This window comes from Hermetia illucens, chromosome 2 (genome assembly GCF_905115235.1).
Source record: "Hermetia illucens chromosome 2, iHerIll2.2.curated.20191125, whole genome shotgun sequence".
NCBI lineage: Eukaryota > Metazoa > Arthropoda > Insecta > Diptera > Stratiomyidae > Hermetia > Hermetia illucens.
Genome location: NC_051850.1, coordinates 158,677,933 through 158,702,288, shown reverse-complemented (window position 1 = coordinate 158,702,288; position 24,356 = coordinate 158,677,933). Strand labels below are relative to the sequence as shown.

General features: G+C 43.4%; 1 protein-coding gene across 1 annotated transcript in view; it reads left to right on the top strand.

Annotated features, from left to right (window-relative positions):
* LOC119649260 overlaps window positions 1–24,356 on the top strand; it is a 238,399-nt gene that overhangs the window by 78,639 nt on the left and 135,404 nt on the right. The window contains exons 4-5 of the mRNA XM_038051346.1: window positions 1,412–1,548; window positions 22,480–22,605. Of these exons, the coding sequence (XP_037907274.1) occupies window positions 1,412–1,548; window positions 22,480–22,605 (263 nt within the window). The remainder of the gene's footprint in view (window positions 1–1,411; window positions 1,549–22,479; window positions 22,606–24,356) is intronic.

Sequence of the window (24,356 nt, the reverse complement as noted above, 5' to 3'; positions counted from 1 at the left end):
TGATGAGCACAAGATCCGCTTTGGTCTACGCAGGTGAAGTCTACGGCTAGTTGCAGATGTGTGCCCGTAATCCAAACCTCTGTAATATTTGGTTGGACGGCGCAGATTCGTACCCAGCATATTATTACACCAATTCTGATTTTCCCACTTTTAAGTAGCTTACTCGCATATTGCTCCGCAATTTCGGCTACAGCGAGTTGCCGGCCTCGGAAGCTGGCAGAGATCTTCTCCAAACATTGGTTTGGGACCACATGCGTTCTAGGCCGATAATCAAAGCTTTTTCTCCCCGTAGCCCTTTGACTGCTTGACAGAATGCAACTTTATCTGTTGTCCTCGGACCTAGCTTGACTAAGACTTCACCACCCTTCGTTTTCCGAATGGAAGACTACTCCGCGCCGGTATCTTCGGGCTTGATCCCACATCGGATTTTGCTGAGTACTTCCGCTGATTGGAGAATGGGGTGAGGATTATTGACAGAAAGGACTTACTTCAGCTCTTCAATCAAAAATTGAGTCCCAATCGGATTCGTTTGCAGTTGAATATCTTGTGAATCAGAATTTAGACTTAAGTTTTCCATCGATCAGCGCCTCACTCAAAATTGGATCGTCACGATTGAAGTATCAGACTTGTTTTCATTTTTGTTTTCCTTGCATATTTCCTGATTGGCTGTCATGGCTTTGTTTTATCGAAGAAAGTGGTACTACCTTGACAAAGTCCCTTTCTGCCGAGGCAATGTTAGTTGAAACTGGGAGTTCCCTGGCAGTTTACTGTTCTTTGCCGCATCTACCCTTCGCGGCAGTAGCGTCTGATTACCTCTTATCTTCAGGTTTGTTCTCTAGCCTCTCAGAGGATTCTTTTGAAAGATCCCTCACCGCGACAAGGAAGGTAATAGCGAGTGGCTTTCAAAAATGTTGCCCAGCAATAAATCCATCTGGATTGATGCTGCCTGGATATGCACCATCCTAATTATCTAGAACCGTAATAAACGAGACTCTTACGAACAGGTATTTCCACAAATAATGAACAAATAATGAAAAGGATCCAGTATCTGCCAGATTTTACCATTATATGCTTCAATTGTATAAATACGTTGCTATTGATAAACCATCAAAAAAATATTCAGAAAACCATTTGGGTACAATCAAAACGTGTCCTCGAAAAACTTCTGCGAACTTTCTGTCTAGTCGGGAGGACGCCACATAATGACTTTCAGCCAACTCTCTGTTATAGACAATTTCATAAATAACTGGATAAGTGAAATTCGATATTAAATGGCGAAATTATTTCAGCTCATCCTTTCATCAAGTGAGCCTACAATTATTTCGTCATTTCCCTTTGATTGGTTTGCCATTAAATCCCCAGGAGTCGATGGAACTTTTTAATACGTAATCCTTTTCTCTTTTCCTTACAGTGTGCAACCGAACTTATTACGGTGACATAGGACGCACATACTCGATAAAAGTGCCAACGCCACAATGGAATCGTCTCCCGTTTCTCTGCCACTTAACGTTCACGGCTTCAGGACACGATCAAGGTGACATCGTGCAGGTAAGTTCCTACCACTTCAGCCAATTTATTATATTCATATCCTGTACTCTTAAGGTGTATACACACATTCCATTCTTATTTTTAATGTCACTCTGAGACCGTAGCCTTTCTTCCCTCCCACGCCCCCAAGGCTCTCTGTTCAGTTGCCATTTTGTTTGTTCCCATCATAATTCATAAGGAGCGCAATCTGAACATTGCCTTGCATGGAATCCTTTTGGCCTGAGAGTGTAAATGCGTTGAGGTATAATAAGAAATAAGCTTTTAAGTCTCGAAATAGGAAGATGAAGATGCTGGGGCCATCAATAGGGGAGGATGTTTGAAGAGTGTGCTAGAAGAGTTGATGACACAAGGATTCAAGGTGGTTGGAGGTCGACCAGAATTTATCCGTGCTGGTGCTAGGCGAATGCAAAGGATATTTACAATTCGTTAGCAAAAGAGAGCGTGTTATGAATTGTAGGAAAATATATTTTTTGTCTGATGTATCACGAAATTTTTATGTTGGATGAACACTAACTTTTCAATGGTGTTAGCTGGAGAGATTGTCCAGTGTTAGGATTTAACACATTACTTCAGAGCCTGAAATCTTTTTTCGGATGATTTTTTTCAGTTATGTGCAATTTTTATATATTTCAATCAAAACGGCGAAGAATTCGTGGGAACTACAAGGGGCAAAATTACTTTCAATTATATTGTAGATAGAAATAGAATAGGTGATCAATAGTTCACCATTTAAGAACACCATCATAAACCGTGCAACAACCGGAATACGGCCCGGGCCTATCCTGTTAAGGAAATCCAGGTATCTTTGTTTTGCGCCAAGGTTTACCAATTCGATATCCTTAAAAGCTGTCGGCGTCCTGGTTTTCGCCATCACATCATCTAAGTGACCTGCCCACCGCAACCTATTCAGCCGGATTTTATCCACAACCAGACGCCGTGGCATTGCACAGAGAATCACCATACTTAAATGTTATCACACACAAACCTGACATCATTTTTCTACGCTGAAACCAGGCAAGAGGACAACATTAATATTAACAGATTTTAAAGCAATACTCAACATCGGCTCGGCGATCGAGAGCTGTAAATTATACTAGAAGGAACGGTAATATTTAGTGAGGGTTCGTAAAATGATATCACATTGGCACAGAGATTTCAGACTATTAGTTGACCCTAGGGTAATATTATCATCAATCTGGTGATGCGGTTATGTTGTTACATTAAATGACGTCGCGACGTTTAGTGATGTTTGGATGTCCTTTGGTGATGCCAAGGTGATATTATACTTTGAGGTGATACTACTTTTCTGATATTACATTCATACATAACCTACCCGTCTCTACCATAAAGCAATATTGCGATAATATGGTTTTTCGTCTTATCAGAGATAGAGAAAGGATAAATTGATTTATATTGATCCGCTAACAAAAATTTAGCCATGCTTAATGCAAATGAAATTGACGACCACGTTCCATAACGTTTCATTGTGTGGCGCATCAACGAACTCAAGAGAAGACCGAATTGCTACTGTGGATGAAAGCATGCAATATGTGCATTTGACAACATGCAAATTCCAAGAAGTCAACCTGGTATGTTTAGAAGGTCATTTAAGTCCTGTATATCGCATTGTGATTCAATAATTTTATCAGAAAGAGTCAGTTATAAAGAGAAGCCTCGTATATGGAAGGAGTACTGAACTATCCATTCCAAATTCCGGCATGAAATTCTCTGTCTCCAAAATCATGGGTTGTGTTGCTGCCCCTTTCTGGATATCTACTTCATGCATTATCGGGCAAAATATATTACACCCGCTGAATCCTAACAATTTAGGGTCTTTCCCAAAAAGAAACACTACGAGGACAAAAATGATGGGATTTACAACTACTTCCTCCAATCGGAATGACGAAAGCATGAAGAAAAAACTTTGATGAGCCTTAAGAGCCATTGATTTCTTCCAGGAATTTTCGAAATTCATACACCTGAAATTTTTTTTATTGTCAAAAACAATAACATGTCAACAACAAGTTGAATTTCAGTTTATGTTTAATTGATAATGAAATATGGGAACAGAGCTTTTCACCCCAATTCAATTTAAAGAACTTTGTGTTCATAGGCCAAAAGTTAGATATCTTGGTTAGCTAAAAGAACAGTGGACAGGCCAAATTTACCAAAACAAAAAAAAAAAAACTGCACTTCGATTAGGCCAGGGAAGCCTTATCCGAAACCACAGATATTTAGGAATATTTAATCGATAGCTACAAAGCAGTTTTGTTTGGGGATTGAGGCAATTTTGAGTTCGCATCCACTTGGTGACGGACCGGACCAATTACGGAGAAATTGTTTCCCACTTTTGTAGTCCACGGATCCCTCTTTATTGTGCTTTATTGTATCCAAATTTTTACAAATAATTCCCCATGAAACTCTCATTAGGAGGCCAAAAACAAATAACCCGAACACATGGCTCATGAATTCTCCTGAGACATATGAACTCAGAGGGCTACCTCGGTTTCAACGGTGCCAGTATACCTATGGTAAAGATTCGTAGTCGAAGCCACTTCAGAAAGTTGTAGCTGATCGCCTTAATTAAACTTCGGAATATTCGCTTACTAGATCACGACCAGCAACTCAAAGTATGTATACCGTTTCCCGGTGCCATCACATGGAGGTTCTCCGGGGCTACTTGATTTGGATTTGCTGATCGTTGCTGCCCCGTCTTTCTCCTCGGCACGATGGTCCCCTGTATCGGAAGCCTGTTTTTACTACTTGTCCTTGAGAATACCTTAGCCTTTTGGCCGTACTTCTCCACATATGGCACTTTTCTGGTAAGCTAGATGGAAGATTTCTCGAAGAGCGTGCTCTTACCACACCCTCACTAGGGGTACAACGCCACCGTGGAACACATATTGAAGCATGTTCGACTATTGCTCAACCCCGAGGTATGCGTTCGCTGTAGACCCCCATTAAGCAGGTACAATCGTTCGTTCAATTCTGTTAGATATGTTGTAGGATTTGGTGCGCACTCACAGCCCAACCGCTTATGGTGCCGAATGGTAAACCGATGAACCGTCTTTCAGGCCAAAGACCAAAGTTCGTTCTGGCATGCTTGGATACCACGCATGTATGGGTGGTAACATAATTGGAGTATCCAAGACTTGCTAAACCTTTAGAACACTATTTTTGCGTTGAATGGATGGAACAAGTCATCCAAGGAACAATGTGCGCAGATTACACTTTGAACTACCTCTAACTTAAATCGCCCTCATACTCGAGCATGTTTCAACCATGGTTAGATTTGTGTTCATAGAACTGCATGAACCCAATTGAGCTCAAGAGTATTAACGCCGACAACGTTTTGCCGGGCTGCTGTTAGCTGATGTCTTCACCTCAAGACATCTGCCTACTGCATCCACGACCAGCAAATCTATGTGAATACAGCACTTCCCGGTACTACCCCATGGAGGGGCCCCTTTGGCCATTTTGGTGTTGACTCAACAGAGCGGGTTGATGTCCTCTCTACCTCCTCGCCGCCTCTCAGCACCGGCCACCTGTACACTCAAACCTGACAGGCAAACCGGATCCCACACACGCTTAGGACGCCGGGTTGTCGACGGGATCGTCAATGGCAACCGTTTGGAACACAAAGCTCTTATTGCCGCTGGCAGTGACAGGGAACATGATAACCTTCGGTATCTTCCTTATTCACTGCTTCAATACACATGACACAGCTTGCAGGAGAGTTAATCTACAAAGCCAGCGCTCCATGTGCGCACAGTAAAAGTAAAGGTACTTCAAACAACCATTTCGTGCGATACTGTTAACTGAATAATCCGCAATCCGTTATCATTGGCGTCCCTATGTAAGCTATAGGAGCAAACGTGAATATGGGCTACGTCCCTACTTGACTGTTGAAATCTCCAAGTATGATTTTGATATCATACTTGGGACAGGCTTCGAGGATCCGCTCAACTGCCTCGTAGAAGGTATCCTTCATCGACTCTGCAGTCTCCTCTGTAGGGGTGTGAACGCTTATGAGGCTTATATTTCTAAATTTGCCACGCAAACGCAAAGTGCATAGCCTTTCGCTTATATTTTCAAAGTCGATAACAGCTGGTTTTTGGCTGACTAAGAAACCTATTCCGGGTATATAGTTTACTGGATGGTCGCTATAATATATCGTTTAGCGGCTCTTCTCCACGAAACCGGACCCGAAACCGCCATCGCATCTCTTGCAACGCTGCAACGTCAGATTTATATTGGGACAGAAAATGTCCAAATCATTAATCCGTTGTCATTGCCGGGTTCGTCGTTGTAAGATCCATCCTGTTCGAGGCTCCTTCCGTGGCTTCGTAACATCGGTTTGCCGTGTAGAGTTGTCAGCCTTACCCAACCCCCAGCCGGGAGGACCAATTGATACATTTTGTCCCATTTTTAGGCGCGAAGACTCGCCTTCATCCTTCTCCGTTTGCAGTTTTTCATGAAGAAAGAACTCCCAGCAATCACCATATGGAGGAGGAGATAGGGTTTGGTAGTCGAGCTGTTGGTATTGGTTCAGCAGGCGTTTCTCTGGTTTTATGCTCCATCTTGGGTACCAATCCACGTTTCGCCCTGGGACTTATATTACCCTTTGACCGCCTAAGTGCACCATTGTTCCATTTATACATTGGGCATTGTGTATATATGTACAATTTACCCGATATTCAATTCGAAATGTTACTGACAATTCTTTGTTTGGGATGAGTTGTCCTGAGCCCACCATCTACTTGATGGCGGGCCGCACTTGTTCGAGAAGCAACTTACTCCGTCTGTTAAGTGCGCGGACTACTCTGTTCGTGGGTGAGCGCCCAGTACTTTCAAAAATTATATTTGGCTTTGACGGTTTCGATCACAGGGCAGAGGCGATCTCATCAGACACTGCCTCAGCGCCTCTACCCTGCGGAGCAGCGGGTGGCATTTAGCTCGTTTTTATTGAATTCAAAACCCGACAAGGGTATGAATTATAACGACCGAAATCGCTTGGTTAGAACCTAAACTGGTTTAAGCTAATAAAATGAAAATTTTTTGTTTAGGATGAGTTGTCCTGAGCCCACCATCTACTTGATGGCGTTGTTATCGACATTTTACGATATATCTCAGATATTATATTAGTAATTTGACGGGGAACAAGCAGATTGGCCCCCTATGACTTTGTTAATGACAGTAGAATTTTCACCAAACTTTCCACTATGATTTTACGGATCTGCTAAGAACTTAAGGGGGGCACGCAGTAAATTTTGAAAATATAATTATATACTGTTATTAAATTTATTTGAGCAAACGCCACAACGTAGGGTACTTTGAGGCCTGGATACTATATGGGTGGACTACCATAATTTGGTTTGGTAGTTTCTGACACCGGCTCATTTGAATAATTAACTGCTCTCGAACTCCTGCACTTTGTTTTTTTTGGGGGTAGGGTAGGTGAATGCGTTTACGCACCGGCACGCTGAGAACTCCTTTCACCAACGGGGGGGGGAGGGGAGGAAGGGAGTTCTTGTTAGGTCAGGGAACCCCTTACCGTCCGAACCCTCCGCCGGTCGAGTTCAATCTTCTTCGCAATAAGACCGAACATAATGCGCAATACGATTCCAGCTGCTAGCGCTCTTCAGCATCTCTCTGACAAGGTTGTCTGGAGAGAGCTCCCCTGTGGCTGAATAAAGCTCCTGGCAAAGGCCGTCCCACCTCTCGCAGGTGTGTTCAGCGTCATCCACCACCCCATTGAAGAACACACAATCAGGAGATCGCGCCTTCCCAATCCTATGCAGGTAAGACTGAAAACCTCCATGCCAACTTAGAAGTTGGGTAAGGAAGTAATCAATCTCGCCGTGCGTTCTGTTCAACCATGGGTCTAATTTGTCGATACCCCAAGAAAGTTGCCGCTTGGTAAGGGTGCGTTGACGTTCTTCACGGGCGACCACCACGATACACCTCCTTGTCAAGGGCATCAGCCCATACCTCCGCACCATAGAGAAGAACTGACTGCGTTGCTCCCATCAGGAGCCGTCTCGTAGCTAATATAGGGTCCCCGACATTCACCATTATCCGACTTAAGGCCGCGACTCCAACTGCAGCCCTGTCTGCTGCTGTTTTGATTTGCTCGAAGAAGCTCATCTTCCAGTCGAGCATTAAACCAAGGTATTTAATCGCTGGTTTTGACTCTATAGGCAACTCGATCGATATGGGACGCGGGGTCGGGATTCTCCTTCTGACAGGATGGTTACTTCGGTTTTTTCCAGCGCAAAGTTGAAACCGTGAGCAGTCATCTCTCCGCTTACCCGTCGCATCAATATGCCAAGTCTGCTTTACGCCTGTTCAACAGTGCGTCCGGCAACAAGTGTCGCAACGTCGTCTGCATAACCGACGAGGCGCTACTCATCGGGCATATCGAGTCTCAGCAGACTATCGTAAGAAGCATTCCAGAGGTCCAGCCCTAGTATGGATCCCTGTGCTACTCCCGACGTGATTTCCATTCTCCTTTGGCTCTCTAGCGCCTCATAGAGCACAGAGCGGTCTTTCAGATAATTCCTCAATATCCGCAAGAGATAGCTTGGCACGTGGAATGAGTTCTGTAGTGTGCCTAGCATATCTGTCCATCTTACGAAATTGAAGGCATTTCTGACATCAAGCGTTATGAGGAGCAGTATCCGTCGAGATCGGCGCCTGTGTGCCCCGGCTCGATTAACCGCATCTACGACCTTCATAACAGCATCCACTGTAGATTTTCCTGTTCTAAACCCAAACCACCTTGCGGATAAGTCCCCGGCAGCACGGATCGCTTCAGCGAGTCTACCCCTGATGAGCTTCTCGAGCACTTTTCCGGCCGTATCAAGCATACACAGCGGTCGGTATGCAGACGGGAGCTCTGAGTCTCCTTTTCCCTTGCTGATCAACGCGAATCTGGCCACTTTCCAGCGACAAGGAAAAATGCCGTCCTTCAAGCAGGTGTTGAATGCTTCAAGCAGCATTTCTGGCCGTTGGCGGAACATCAGTTTGTAAACTTCCGCCGGGATGCCATCAGGACCCGGCGCCTTCCTGTTTTTCATAGTGAAAACCGCTTCTTCGAACTCTCTCATTGTACAAAGGGGGCAATCCACGACGCTTTGCGGGGAACAATGCCCGCATAATGCGGTCCATCTGGCCAGTGCTCAGTATGCAGGGCTTCCGCCATGTCCCCAAGGGTCCTCATTCGCCTTGTTAACAAGATTCTGCCAGCCGCCAGCTTTGCTTTTATTTATAGCGCTGCGGAGTCTCCCTTTTGCTGATCTATATTGTGCCTTTATGGCACATGCCTCCTCGTTGGCGTGCAAACGTTGTGCCCAACGGCAGAGCTTATGACACTCCTTCCGTAGGTCGGCAATTTCTGCCGTCCATCAGTACATAGAAGACTTGTCGTGCCTGGGGCCTCTCCGGAGCATGGAAGCCTCACACGCCGTCGTTATAAGGTTCATCACTGAATTTACGACGGCGTCAGCTGCGACGCTACCACCCCCCGGAGTGCCCCCCAGCGCGGCCCTGCCTGCTCTAAGAGCTTCGACGAACTTCCCGATGTTCACCCTCGCGACATTCTTGGTGCTCGCCGGCAAGTAGCGTGGACCACTTTGAAGGCAATGTACTGATGATCACTTGCCGAGAAGTCTTCTAGGACTCGCCACCCGTCCACCGATGATGCCAGAGATTCCGACGCAAAAGTGATGTCAGGAATGCTTCCTTCACAACCTGGGCGCCGAAACGTTGGCGTGGATCTGGTGTTTAAAACTACGAGCTCGGTTCTCGCCGCCATTTCCAGAATCCGTTTTCCTCTAGAGTCTGACTGAGGCATGCCCATTCAAGAGCCCTGGCATTAAAATCACCGCCAACCAGGATTCGTCCCTCCGTGCTCGAAAGTCCGGCATCCTCTCATTAGGCGTCAGGTAAACGCTAAAAAAAACATTATCCCTAAAAATTGGATCCAGACAAACCCGTTCCCCCGGCCTTCGGCAAGAACACGAAGCCGAACGTTGTCCCGAACCCAGATGGCGGGGGTGCCCGATAAGTCGAGATGCCTTGAGGACGGGTCCTTGTTTCGGTATTGCTCGCTAATCAGCACTAGATCAGCATGTACTTGCGCAGCGAACTGTGAAGTTCTGCACTAACCTGTTTTGAACAAAACCTTAAAAAGGTGTGGCTATGATTCTTTAGCTATATTATATCAGTTGAAAATTGTTTTTCGGTTACATTTGGTTCATATATCTGTAATTCGATTCCTTTTGCATTCATACGTGTACTTTTCCTTTGTTTATGATTTATCATTCTCTTTACTTACTGGTTCGTAAAGGTCCTCTTTTCTCCTTGAATTACGCATCAGTTGCGAACAATAGTTAATCCACAGATTCAGAAAACGCCACATTCCAATGGAGTCGAAAGCAATGAGTGAAGTGTACAAGGAAGATAACTATTCCACTTGTGCATGGACAATCTTCAAATGCTAGTGAGAATTCGGTGGTTTTGTCCTAAGTTATTCACGCGACTTACAGATCTTAACATTGAGACAGTAAACAAGAAGAAAGCAATTCAGACAATGGAGGTGCAATTTACAGCTGACTTCGAGCGTGATGTTGCGTGGTGGTATAAATAATGTACGGATTGTCAATATTACATACGCCTTGGAACAGAATTCTAGTCCTTGAACATTTGATCGTTCCTATGACTTGTCTATCATCCCCGTAGTATTAGTGCAAGAACATTTTGAGCTGGAGACGTAGGTTCAACGAGGAAGTGCCGAGGCTCTTTGGTCCTGCCGTATCAAAAACAAAGGTCCACCGTGTGCTTTGGTTACATATTTGTCTTGGCTTCAAGCAAACAACTACTCTCGAATAAATTACTTCGTTTGCTTCAATTTTCGTTCACAGTGTAACTGCACAAAGTAACATCCCCTTCACAATGTCACCGACTTCGACACCACCCAGTAAGTTATCGACAGCAGCACCACCTAGTAAGGAGCCGGGACACACATCGATCCTCTGCCACCTAAGTACCCCCACCTTGCTCTTGGTGGATGGTACAGTGTACCTGAAGAAAACTTGAAGGATTCAGGTCGCATTGTTTCATATCGTCATCCTCTTTTCAATTGTATTATTCCGAAGGATAATGCGGTCGACTCGTGACATAAACTTGAAATATATCACGTACAATCGTTATCCCAGCGTGCCATATACAAAGCAGAATGGGGAATTTCAAGCGTCAATTTTGTGGTCGAGAGAAGAAAGAGGACATGGAACGAACAAAAAATGATAGAGACTCACATCGCATCCCACTCGACAACGAGTCACTACGAGAGGCTCCAGGAATCCTCCCTAGTTTGCAGGCTTGAGACGCCTGTTTTGTATATTCGACGGTTCGCTTGTTTAGTAGCTTCCTTTCGTCCCGTTGTTGCTTTCTCCTTAGTGCCAAAGGAAGCCACAACGTTATCACAAGACTTGTTCAGTTGTTGTTGGGCATTAATGTATCAAATGAAAGTGTTGACTTTGCAAAATGGAGAAGGGGAACAAGACTGGATGGAAAACTTTAATAGGAACTTCGCCGAATGTTTGTCGATGTGTGTTGCAAATTTTAATTTCCTGATGCATCAGAGCGTGTTAAAGTTCCTTATTGAAAGGTAGAACGTATAAGGCATCGCAAACTAATAACGAGTTAACGTGTCTTACCCCCACAAATCAGACTGAAGCAGGATATCTGGATGAATCTGGTAAAGTCTTAAGACAGCTTCAGAGCTTGTAGACATGGCAGCACCGCTTTATTTTTGGCTGAACATCGTCAAGAAATCATTGACTGAATGGAGGATTATTAATTTTCATGCTCGCTTCGTTCTTGCTTGTTTCCTCCAGAAAGCGCTCACTAAATCCCAACTCCTATGAACATTCCGCTGTATTATTTCTTTGAAGTTGTCTTTTCAGGAGCTGCAACTTCCAACTTTTGATTTGGCTACCAACGTTTCCATTTAGCAAATATAATTTGGGCATCGACAAGGGATGTAATGTCTCTGGAGCTTGCCAAAGTTCCCCCAATTTGCATACATTTTCTTTTGCTGTCTTGATTTCGTTCCCACAGGCACTTTTTGTCATAAATGTTATAACTAGGAATTGCGGGAATCATACAAACTTTATCTTGGGGAGTTTGTTAGGAAGATCTAAAGTTAGGTGTTATCTGTCTGCCTACTTGCGTAAGTTGCTTCGTGGTGGTGACTTTGGAAACAATCATATTTTGCCTAGTGAGGGTATCATGCAATGTTGCTACTACATATCCTATGCTTGTGATGTTAAAGATGCTAACGAGGCCAGAAAATCCTTTGAGTCACTTCAATGTGTAACTGTGTTGATGTTTAAGGCTACAGTATTTTGGGAGAAATGAATTCATTTAGCCTCTAGTTCTGGGCAGTAATGGAAATCTTCAGCAAAGGTGTGCAGGGATTTCTTTCTTCTTCTAAAGGAAGTTTAGCTGAATGCCGGCAGCTTCTTGAAAAATAACCAGAGATTCAAGTCAAGGTCGGCCGGTACCATAGCTTGTTGACTGGACAATATCCATGTTCGGACAACATAACGAGTTGCCCAGTCAGTTCAAAGCATGGAAGCGGTAAATCGCACCACAACCCCCATGAAGTTCCCACTAGAGGGCCAACCGCAGACAACCGAGCTGTACTCACATACAACGGGAGTTCACCCGAAGTATGAGAGTCCAGGAGCTATCCCGGTTCCCATGGTACCAGTATACTCCTGGTAAGGTTTCGTGACTAATGGCCACTTCAGATGACTCCCCGATCCATAGGCGGGGCAGTTAGAAAATAGTCCGTGAATCTCACTTCCTCATTACAGGATGGACACGCATCATCTTGAACATATGCCAAGCTAGTGAATTATGGCCAGTCAGAATGCCTATAATACTCCTGCAGTCGTCCTGCTTTGTCGACAGGATAAACTTTGCAGTATGTTTTTTGATTCTCACAGCAAAAGTTTGATGTTTCCAGCAGCGTTAAGGCTACTAGCTGACATTTGAGTTTTTTCCCAGTTTTTGATAGCAGCGTTAACCAATGCTATTGCTACCCCAATTGCTAGTTCCAGTCCAGGCATTGGACAAATTGAATCCTCTGTTGCTAAGGCATCCGACATTTCGTTTCACTCTACACCACAATGACCGGACACCCAGAGTAGTTAAACCGTATTGAATCTAGAAACAGTGTTCAGTTGACTTCTACATTCCAGAGCGATGTTTGAAATGATCAAAGGAATGCTCAACGCCCTCAATGCAGCTTGACTATCGCTACAGTTTGCGATGCGCCTGCCTTTCAACCCCTTGTTAATCATCCAATTTGCCGCCCTTAGGATCGCATACACTTCAGCCTGAAAAACTGTTGTATATTGCTCCAAAGAAAAAGCCTACTTCTCGTTTTTATTCGAGAAGTCGGCTTCTGTTCCAGAACCCTATTCTGTTTGGAGACATCGGCGTCGAAGACGTCAATATATCCTGACACGCATTTTTCTGATTGGTCTCAATTTTCTCTTCGTTCCAAGTTAACTGCATAATCTCTACCAAACAGATGGGGATCCGGGAATCAGAAAGCATTGCGAAGATTGGTTTCAGTTCTCCCAATAACTCCTCCAGTACTCTGTGCCTCCATGGCATATGAGTCTATGTGTTTCCCTTATTGCAGTGCTCTGAATAAACAAATCCATTGCTTGCATATTGAGTAATACATTGAGAGCTGCGCCGTATGTGGTGCTCATGACACTGGCAATATCCAGACACATAATTCCTCGTAGTGTGGCTGACTTGCACGGAAGTCTCTTTGATTTCACATTAACCCACCATACTATTGATGCATAACCGAACCTCGGCCTAACGATAGCAACATATACCCACTTTACTACCTGTCACCTTAGTCTCATGCCCCAATTCCCCCTATACAGCTCATAGGCTGTGAGAGTTCCGTCTATATTTAACTCTACATGTTTGCTCCAAAGTAGCTAGCTAGTCTAGAATAACTCCCAGATATTTCGCTCTTTTGCAGAGTTAAAGGGTTGTACCCCTCATCTCTGCAGGGGAAAACCCATTCAATTTTCTCTTTTCTGCAAATAATAACATTGTGGTTTTATTTCGATTTACTGAAAGTGCATGCCTGAGACACCATCTGTCAATCAAATGAACGGCGCGTTGTGTAGTCCTACACGTCGTTCCGTGATCTCGACCAAAAACCAGCGCAGCTTGAGCGTGTATTGGCAGATTTTTCAGTTCGCACAATAGTGAGTCTTCTTCTTTTTCTTCAGCCTTTGTCCCATTCACAAGCGGGGTTGGCTCGTCGTGATAGGTGTCGCCATTTGGTTTTATCGAACCCCTGATCTGGGTGCAATCTCGAGGCATTTAAATCCTCATCCATCCCCATTCCTTTTGCTAGTTTACAATTGACTTCGATGTTCAGACCAATCTTGGCAAATGAATTCTCGTTAGCGGGAATTTCGTGACTATACCATCGAAGACGCTTCTCTCGCAATTTTTCCACGGGCCAACCCCATAACGATCGCGGATATCCTCATTTCGGATGTGATCAAAACGTGTCACGCCACTAGTCCAAAGCAACATTTTCGCACAATGGTGAGTCGATCAACTTACTCCACAAAAGTGGGGATAGAACACGCCCTTGAGGGAATTCTTTTGACACTTCCGTTGTCAGGTAGCGATCTATACCCACTTCAACACACACCGATCTCTGCGCTAGCATAGTGTAGATCCATTTAATTGAAGTTTCATCAACATCATGCTCTCTGTCGGCATCACAGAACTTTTGAAAGGGGGGCAGTCAAAAGCCCCTTCAATGTCCACGAACTCACTCATCGCGTGCTTGCTTTTCAGGGTTGCGTCCCCTATCTTTAAAACCAAAGAGTAAAGAGCAGGTTCACCGGATTTCCACCTTTGTAAGCATGTTGGTTTTCATTTAGTGGGTGCGACCTTACTGCCTTCTCGCGAATGTTACGCTCAGCCAGTCTCTCCAAACCTTTCAGCCAAAATGACGTTAAGCTGATTTATCTGAAGTTTCTTTGCATTTGAATAATCATCTTTCCCAGGCTTATGTATGAATGCAGAGAGGAACGCACGTAGCTCAGAGCGAGGCATCTATGAGAAATATTTCTTTGCAGTTGCTCTATGCCCTCCTTTAGCAGCGCTGGATATATGCCATGCATGCCAGGCGCTTTGAAGTATTCAAAGGATAGGATAGTAACTGTCACTTTTTCATTGGTAACGGTTTGCAGAAACCGCCAATTGTCTTGCTCCCACTTCTGAGGCCTGTTCTCCTGGGTGGTGTTTCTCCAAAAAAGTCTGTGTAGACTCAACTTTAAAGTTCGTGAAAGTACCATCCACTTTTCTAAGAGAGTCCAACTTGGCCGACGCATTCTTACTGAGGACTCTGTACAGCCTGGAAGTCTCTCTTTCTCTTCACCAGTTCCTGACAGTATGGTCAAAAGGAGTCTCGTTTCGGACGTTTTACTTGTCTCTTATATTCACGCAGGAGTCATCTGATCGATTTCCTGAGTCTTTGGTGTTCTAAAAGTGTGTGATTCAGAGTTTTCAACTGATCTCCTATTGTCAAACGAGGCTTTAGTCGCCTAGAGAGCTCCACTTTGTAGTCAAGAACTCCATGGAACTTTGTCCAATCAATTTTCCCAGGATTCAGCCATTGTTTTACAGACTGTTCCCCTGCAATAGTCAGACTACATTCTAAGCAACGGTGATCTGAGAATGACACTTCATTTCGCACACACCAGTTTCAAATCAACTCTAACAACTTTGCAATATAGATTGTTAGGTCAATTACTCCACTTCTTCTTGGCCCTACGCACGTAGGGACGCACCCTACCTTCGCCGTCATCAGACCAGCTGAAGTGATAAAATGAAACAGCTTCTCTCCTCTAGGATTGCGTTTGCTCCTGCTCCAACAAATATGCTGAGCGTTCGAATTACAACCTATTAAAAGTTCGAGGCCTCTTGATTCTGCATACACTACCCTTAGTTCTTGCGTAGGCAGAGGACACAAAGAATCATAGGATAAATAAACAGAGACAACTATGATGTTTCTCCTCTTACCATTAACCTGGTATTGTAAGTTTACCGCAACAAGGTTATCGGAACAGAATTTTCCCACCATGGTTGCCTCTAATAATTTTGACTTCAGAATGCAGGTCCTCGGTCTCGAGGATCTTTCATGGAAGAAGATCCTAGTCCCCTTTACCGATCCAATACCACAGATTTTGGTAAAACGAACCAATGGCCTAGAAATAAATAGGGACAGTCCTGCAACTTTGCCAGCCTTGGTGCCAGTAAACAGGGGGAGACCGTGACCTGCTGCAGGTTAATTTAACTAACTCTTATGCTTGTAGGCATACGTGATGCAACTACTGAGACTCAGTTAGGTGTCTGTTACATTTTATAAGTTATTCAAATTTAATACGAGATTCCATCTTTCCCTAATAATCTGTCTTTCGATATATCAGATCACGAAAAAAACTAACAAGATATTTTGTGTAAACTTGGTACATTTCAGTACAAGGCACAAAAATCAATATTTGTGATCAAAAAAAATTCTCCGCTTTCCTCCTTCTAAGTCAACCCTAAACAGCTCAAAAAATAGTCCATAAATTCAATTATTTTGATCACCATTTTTATAAAATGTCTGTTTGTCAGTCACACGCATTTTGCTCCGAAACGATTGCCCTCATTCACACAAAATTTGATGTGAAGGTGCGAACTATTTACCCGCCCTTAAACTTAAGGGGGGCATACATATAACAGATGGGCACACATTTTTTTTCAGCGAATGAAGCAATATACAATATCAAATGAAAGATCTCAATTAGTACTTTTCAAGGCAGATATTAGTTTTGACATTGGTTGGAAAGGGGAGAAGTGCCGTGATCCGAAAGAAGCAAATTATTTGAAGGACCCATTCTCAGAAACTACCGGACCGAAAAATGTCATAATAGTTGCGTATAATAGATACTATCCTACTATATGCAACTATGTAAAGTAGGCCGTATTTTATTACGAAACCATGCCCTCTAGCAACATTCAGTAGCCATGAAAGGGGGTTCAGTGCCTTGCAAAACCAAAGGGCACTCAACGAATTCCCCTGGAAAATGTTACTCCGTATACGGATAGGCTCTGATGTGGCACGCTCAGAGGAATGCACTGATAAAGTGGTATGTCATCCTTCCATGGCTGTCGGCTAAAACTTTATTAGTTTGTGATCAAAACGATACAGACGTTGGACATCGATTAACCAGGTATTCCGGACGCAGTCGAAAGCCTCGGCATAATCGATTAAACAATAGCAGGTTTCTTTGGTCTTGCCCGTTTTACAACTACCAGTCGATAATAATCCGTCTTGTGTCTCCGGAGCCCGGCACCGTGCCTCTTTTAGGGGTAGGTAGATAATTGCCGCACTAAGGAAGGGTGAAAATTCCTCCTGCCGACTATTTATGATTTATGCTATGTGCTAACCGACTGTCGGTACTGGTAAATTGTTTATGCTAGAAATTTTGCATCTGATCCAGACCAGAACCCCTCCAGTTCTTTGTGCTGTTTATGGCTCGTCGGGCCTCCTCTTCGGGGTAGTGGGGTAGTGTCATGGTGGGTGATTTCGGCAGTGATCCACTCAGCATGCTGGGCGGATAACCCCAAAGCTAACCCAATAGCATTTCGATTCCGTCATCGAAAACTGTATTGTCTGCACGCTCTGTTGGGATTCTTAGCGAGATCTGGAAAACTACGTTAGTTCCTCGCGTAAGTTGCGTTCCGGACACGTCTGAAGTGACTTTCGCCATACCGTCATAGTCGACTGCATACGACAGAAAGTTTCTGCTTTAGTGTGTCCAGAATTTCTACTACGGGTGTCTCACTGGAGATGGCATAGTTCTGGAAAACTCTCTGTACTTTATTCTTCGACCACCTGCTGGCATTGCTGAGCCGATTTGAGTCAGCCTAATAATGCCTTTCCTTAGTGAATCACGCCGACGTTCTAGGCGAATTTTCCATGCTGAATCTTCGGTCACTCACACCAATAACGCGAAAGCGAAACTTCTGACCGTGCAATCTAACAACCGTAACTGCATCACAATACACAAGTTATTGTAGTTACTGCAGCGACATATCAGCACATAATCGAAATGCAATTTCATCATTGATTTGAGATGTAAGTTCTCTGAGTTGCTTTAAATGCATGTAGTATGGGAATACCTGGTCTATATGCAAAGGATTCATTGCCGAGAATTCTATACACGCTCTTTGGAATACATCCGGAACCTCAGCGGAGACTTCATCCGGACGGTGAAGAATACTGAAACTGTTGCCTGCAGTGTGGCGTGGTGTTGTTGATGCCACCGCCTCTGCCCCCATAGACTCTTGGTTATCAGTTTCCGTGATTACTTCAGTCGAACACGTTCTCTGATGGTGGTCGTGAGTAATAAAGTGGTGCTGGTCCGCGACTCACTGCGCAGTCATGCGCGTATTGCGAGTAATGCTCGATGAATCTCTGGTATAACAGAGGGCGTTGAGATGTTCTACCTGCCCCCGCCATTATTTCATAGTAGGAGCGGGTGATGAAGGGGTTCATTTCCTGAGCCGATTTCATCCGCTGCCTACACGAACCTGCTGAAACAGGTGCAGCAGGCGGAGCAATCCTCCTGGTCATCGTGGCACCTGGACGTAAAACCGCTCCATGATTAGCGATTTCGAAGCCGCGCGGTCGATTACGGAAACCCGACCCAGTCATCAAGTCAGACAGCTCCCGCTGGTTATCCGCACTGGGCCTCAAGTTCCTCTTTCTTCTCATTAGATGAATTTGCATTTTATACCTAACTGCCAGTTAGTAATCTGCAAGTTCCTGCATTTTCCTCACCTACCCTCTGAGACACTGCGGAGGCGTACAGCTGAAGCTTTCCATCCCTCCACCTTTCACAACAGGGGTTGGGACCCGCAACGGCGGAGTTTTATTTTCCCATTAAATGTAAGGTTTCGTGCGAAAACAAAATCCTTTGAAAATCCACTTACTGTCAGTCACGCTTTTCTCGCTTGTATAGAAAATTTAGTGCACATATGCACACTGTCAAATTTAATACGTACAGCAAACTTCATAATTTTTATTGAGCTTAAACTGGTGTCCCCATACCAGAGAATATTCACCCGTTGGTGAAGCATAGTACGTTAACCCCAACAACGCGCCATCGGCTCGCGGTTACCCGGAATCGGCTTCCGCTCCCCCACGACTTCTCGAGACACTCGTACTCCCCTGAACCAAGTGCCTTTGGGGCTACTCACTCGTCGACCGTCTTGGGAGAGTGAATTCCACTGCATGCGGTAGCGAACAATGCAATTGTTGCCCGTCCTTAAAGTTCCGTCTTCCTATAACATAGCATTGGAGTAACGGGCCTGTGCGCCGACCATGTTTTTCGTTTGAGGTAGTGTCAGGTCAGCACACAACGATGACAGGACACAGACAGCTATTGAAACTTTTGGGCAACAGTGGAGTACACTTTCCATGTGCTACTCCCATATGGCAACACAGAAAGAACATTAGCAGCACTAGGTGTTGAGATAACTGCATTTCCAGATTTTAGGCTGTGCAGCAAAAGTTCTCTAACCCTGTTACCGTATCGAGCGACGTCCAGTTCGGTGCCACCGTCCGCAGAAACCACGCTTTCTAGATGTACAAATTGGTAGACGCTTTCGATTCTCTGCCCAATACAAGAGAAGAGGGGACATAAATATTGTTTTTTTAAATATTGTCGTTTGGGATACAAGAGAAAAGGGGGTGTAAATATTTTTTTCGAATATAATCGTGTACGATATCAAACAAAAGGTCTGGATTAATACTTTGCGAAATAGGTCCTGAAGGATAAGAAAACGGGGCTAAAAATTACAAACGTGAAGGGAGAGAACACTCATTCTAGGGAACTGTCCAACCAAAAATCTAAACGGGTTTTGACAGGAAAGAACTTTGCATATATCCTAGCCAAAAAAATGTTATCGGGTCTTAAAACATAATATACGAAGGGAGAGGATTTGCGGCCTTGACGTTTTTAGGGTAGCTTTTTCCTCGTAGTTGATCCTAGTCAACCCTTAAAGCCATTTAGGTTATCACCAAGTTCTGTGTTCATTACAATTTCAAACTCTAATGGTTGGAATGTTTTGCCAATATTGAAATTTCACTTGGTGTTATGAAGCTGCCTGTCAACCTTACACTTTGTGGTCTACTTGACAAGAAACGGCTCCCCGATCAGGCCGAAACGAATCTTTTGAAAATTTGATTCAACTTCAATTGTCCTTACGATTTTACAGTTACTACAGACACACAGTCTTGTACGGAACGCCCCGTTTAAAAGACAGTACCAACCTTACTCTATTTCTTCGTAAGCAGTCCTCTTCCAGCTTTTGAAGAGAAAAATTACGAAGTAAACGCACGCTATTATCTTTGAACAAAAATTAAAAATCAAGTTTTTCCTCAACGGTCTTTCTACTAAATACTTCCGCATAAGCACAGGCTCTTCTGTAAAGTATAGCCATAAGTTCTGTCAGTAGATCGCGAAACGTCTAACCAACAAAAATGAAAAACAAAAAGGAATGGTAACACTGTGAACCTGTAATATAGGTTCCCTCTCTTACTCCCACTTAAGTTTCAGGCTGCCACAGGTAGCTGTTCGTGAGGAGCGTAATGATGAGGTTCCGCAAATATGAGAAACGCGTGGCTATTGTTGCCTTATACGACTGTGGAAAGATGGCCAAAGAGATTCATAAAGCATTTAAACCGCTATCCATCAGTGAACGATTGGTGTACCAAACGTTATAACGGTACAGAGCGACAGATGACATTAAAGATCAGCCGAGAGAAAGGCGTCCGGAGTCTGAACGACAGCCGAATGTAACGTAGGTTGTTCATGCAAGATTTTATCGGGATTCGCTGCGCAAACAGAGACGTTTAGCGAGTAAAATGATCGTCTCCACACGTACAATTTTACGAATTTTACGCGACGATTTTCAGTTAGGGTTCAACAGACGCTGCGGAATCCATTTACTTACGCCTAAATTAGAAGAAGTCCGTCTTCAGCGATGCAAAAACTGATAAAATGTTTCGCAAAAAATGAGGACAGCAAAATCTTTTTTACGAATGAAAAAGTCTTCTGTATCGAAGTAAAATTTAGTCGCAAAAATGAAAAGAGTGGTCATGTTATGAGCCTAAGAATGGAGCACTAGGCTTTCAAAGGGCGCGCCACCCTCTGTCGTTCATGTTGTGGTGAGGAGCTTTCTACAACGGGGTGATGGACATTCCTTTTTATGAAACCGGTGTCAAGACCAATTCAGCCATGCATGGACAGATATTAGAGACCGCAGTGGAGCCTCTGAACAAAAGGATTCTGCGCCAGCCACCAGGTCAAGAAAATTGGTGAATGTGTCAGATTTCGTAGCATCTGACTAGCCTTCCGGAAGTCCAGACTTAAGTCCATGGGATTCTTCTCAGTGAAATAAGCTTGAAGAGGTCGGCTGTCGTCGTCGGTACTCCAATTTCGTAACTTTGAAGGCCAGTATATTGAAAACCGCGCGTGAAATGTCGCTGGAAATAGTTTGTGCAGCCATCGATAAGTGGCGCAAGCGTGTCAAGCTTGTGTGAAGAACCATGGCGATCATTACGAATGACCACTATATGCGCTTGTTTATTAGACTGGCATAATTTCAGCTTGCATCTTTTAGAGTTTTGTTGTAATAAATTTTCGAAGTACTGACAGAACTTATGGGCATTCTGTGTATATTTGCATTTCAATATTCCAATTACGGCCCTCTATGCACAGTTCAAGAAGATCCCTAGCTGTATATGATACTGCTTGAAAGATGAAACCATGAAATTTGGAAAAAGAGCAATATACTGGGGAATAAAAACCTCATACCTTCCCTTTCGAAAAAGTCGATCTCCAACTTAATTTGAAAAGGGTCCTCAATTACTCAGGTGCCAGCACATGCATAAACCTAGAAACACAAACCAATTCAAGTGTGTCATTAACCTGCTTCCTCCAGAAACTTATCACCATCGCAGTCGTTTACGCAAATCTTCTCGCCTCTACTCTCCTTCTAAATTGCATTTTTTCACATTCTTTCAGCACAAGAAATCGATTGGGCTCATAAAAAACTGTCATTTACCCGTACATGAATCTATCGCCCAAGGAACATTTATTCGTTCCTCTCTGCAGGTACAGAAGTACTTCAGGAATTGTTCCAACTCGAAAGCTAAGCTAAAATATTGATACCTGAGTTTTCCCTTGAAACCAACCACTATTCGATGTCCTGGAAAAAAATGGGAATTCGACCTGAAACCTCTCGTAAAAATGGAATAAACGTACCGTTCGGTCGCCATGAAGCTTCGCCGAGCAAAAATAACCTTGTATGTCATACCAAATTGGTCCTGGGTTATCCTTACATGGATGTGAACATATGAACTTTTCGATTGATTCTACAGTAAGTCTCGAGTGCACAGTTTGTGTGCAAACCGTTCGTATAGATGGCGGAGGACGGAAGCGTTAATTTATTATTCATCCAAAACAAGCCTTCAAGGTACCAATTGTTTATTCAGATGCACAGACCAAAATAGTATCTATTGGAAGTGAGTCGTCTCGTCGTTGTCTCTCCTTTGTTTGGAGAGCTATTCCAATAATTATATCCCAGCATCCACCTGCTTGATTGCGACACTATTCCTGACCTATAATCCGAAACTCCTATGCCCAGTGCACCTCATTTTCAGCCTATATGTCCTGTATACCTTTCACTATTGCAAAAACACCTGAAATTGCAAAGCTCTTCACCGCACACCTTTTTATTTATTCTTATCAGATTATATTCGATGGATTTACCGTGGGACGTTTTGACGAAGGCCTCGTTGACTCCGACATAGATGGCATCGAATCCAATTTTAGTCCAAGCGGCGAACTGCCAGGATGTCCTGAAGGATTTATGCAGGTATGTATCACGCCGTGAACCCTTTTACCTTCTATCGTACTATTTTTAATACCGTTGTTAGCCACGTTTTTATGAGTTTTACCTTTTTGCCAAGCCACACTTTGATTCGGTCGCGCATAGCTAACGCACGAGAGTGTGAACTTTATATTTTTTATAACATAATAAAAAGTATTTTTATCCGAAAAAGGTACGATGTTTTCGCATTCAATCAGATTTGTTCTATTTAGGTCACCGAGATTTTTGTGAAAAATATTGCGCAGTATTGCTGCAGAGGTTTTTCTGCCAATTTCGTTTCAACAGAAAAAGGGCGATTGATCGATTTTCCATTGATGACTGGTAAAACCGTTTTTCCATGAACCCAGCGACTGGTTTTCAGAATCTGATAAAATTTAAAATCTGTTTTATATCCCTATTTATTCTACTTGGAGTTCTAATGCATTTCCTGGTGCACTTTCTCTATCTAATCCTCCCGTGAAAGTTTATTCAGAATGCTGAAATAACCAGCAATTTTAGCTTAAACAGAAGCAAAACTTCTACCTCAAAAAGCGGAATCCTTGGAAGTCCTCAGAAAATACAGCCAACAATCATAAATCCATCGCCTTTTAAGTCAGTTAAAATGTATCTCACTTCTCGTTCGTTGAAATCCTTGCCACCCAGCTTTCCTAATTTTTTTCTAGGAAAAGGATAACAAGGAGTTAGATTGTTGGTTGCCGTTTACTATAAAGTTATCTCGTGTGTCTCCCATAATCGAAAATAATGGGATGTCTTTTGCAGGCGTTAGTATCGTCTCTGCCAAAGTAAACGGAAATTGAGAATCTCATTCTTTGGTGCCCAACAACGCAAGGAAATGCCACGACACTTGTCATTATCCTTATTCCAATATTTTATTTTTCGGATTGAAATAACGCTACCACGGCAATAGAGGACAGTAATTGAAATGAACAATCTCCACTAGAGTGCCGGGATTAAAATGCTCCATCGACATTTTGGCATCGTGACAATTTCACAGATAAAGTTTGACTGCAGTGGAAGAAGGTGGAGTCCAGGGATCAATATGGCTAAGTGTTCAAGTTTTCCTTCAATGGGTCCCATGCTGAAAATGATTGCGCCGAATTTTACGTGTGGATTAGGATGTTTCGAAAGCTTCTTCGCGGTTATCGATTTTGTCCCGCTTGTCTGTGACGCAATTCAAATATGGTGATGTATTCACGGTTGACGAATCTTTTATTAATGCAGTAAAACCAGCGCTACAAGATATAGTTTCCTGCTAAAACTGAAATATCAAATGGTGTGTTGAATGTGTAAAGTGATGTACAATAGATGGGACAGTACAGTAATTTCCAGGCTTTGTCCTTGCTTTTGATTCCTCTTCGAGATTCGTCCTGTTTTCCTCATTTAGACCCGCATTCAGTCAAAGTACTTACTCTTGATAATAATTATCAGATTATCAACCCTAAGGAAAAATTTTAAACATATTTACTATCGTGCACTGATTTAGAGAAGGACCTTACATCAAGGTCACCTAGAAACTGGCATTTATGCTTGTTGACAATATCTTCTGTGGAATGTTTATGAACCCTAATATGATGCGCCAAATAATCAGACCATCAATAAATGTTAGCTTCTATGATTTGCTTTCGAAACCACTGTTTCATGCTATATTTTTCTGCATTCACTAATTCATCTACTTTACTGGAAAAGAGACTCATTTTCACAAAATGGGAGGTAACAAAACCATAAAAGGAACCTTT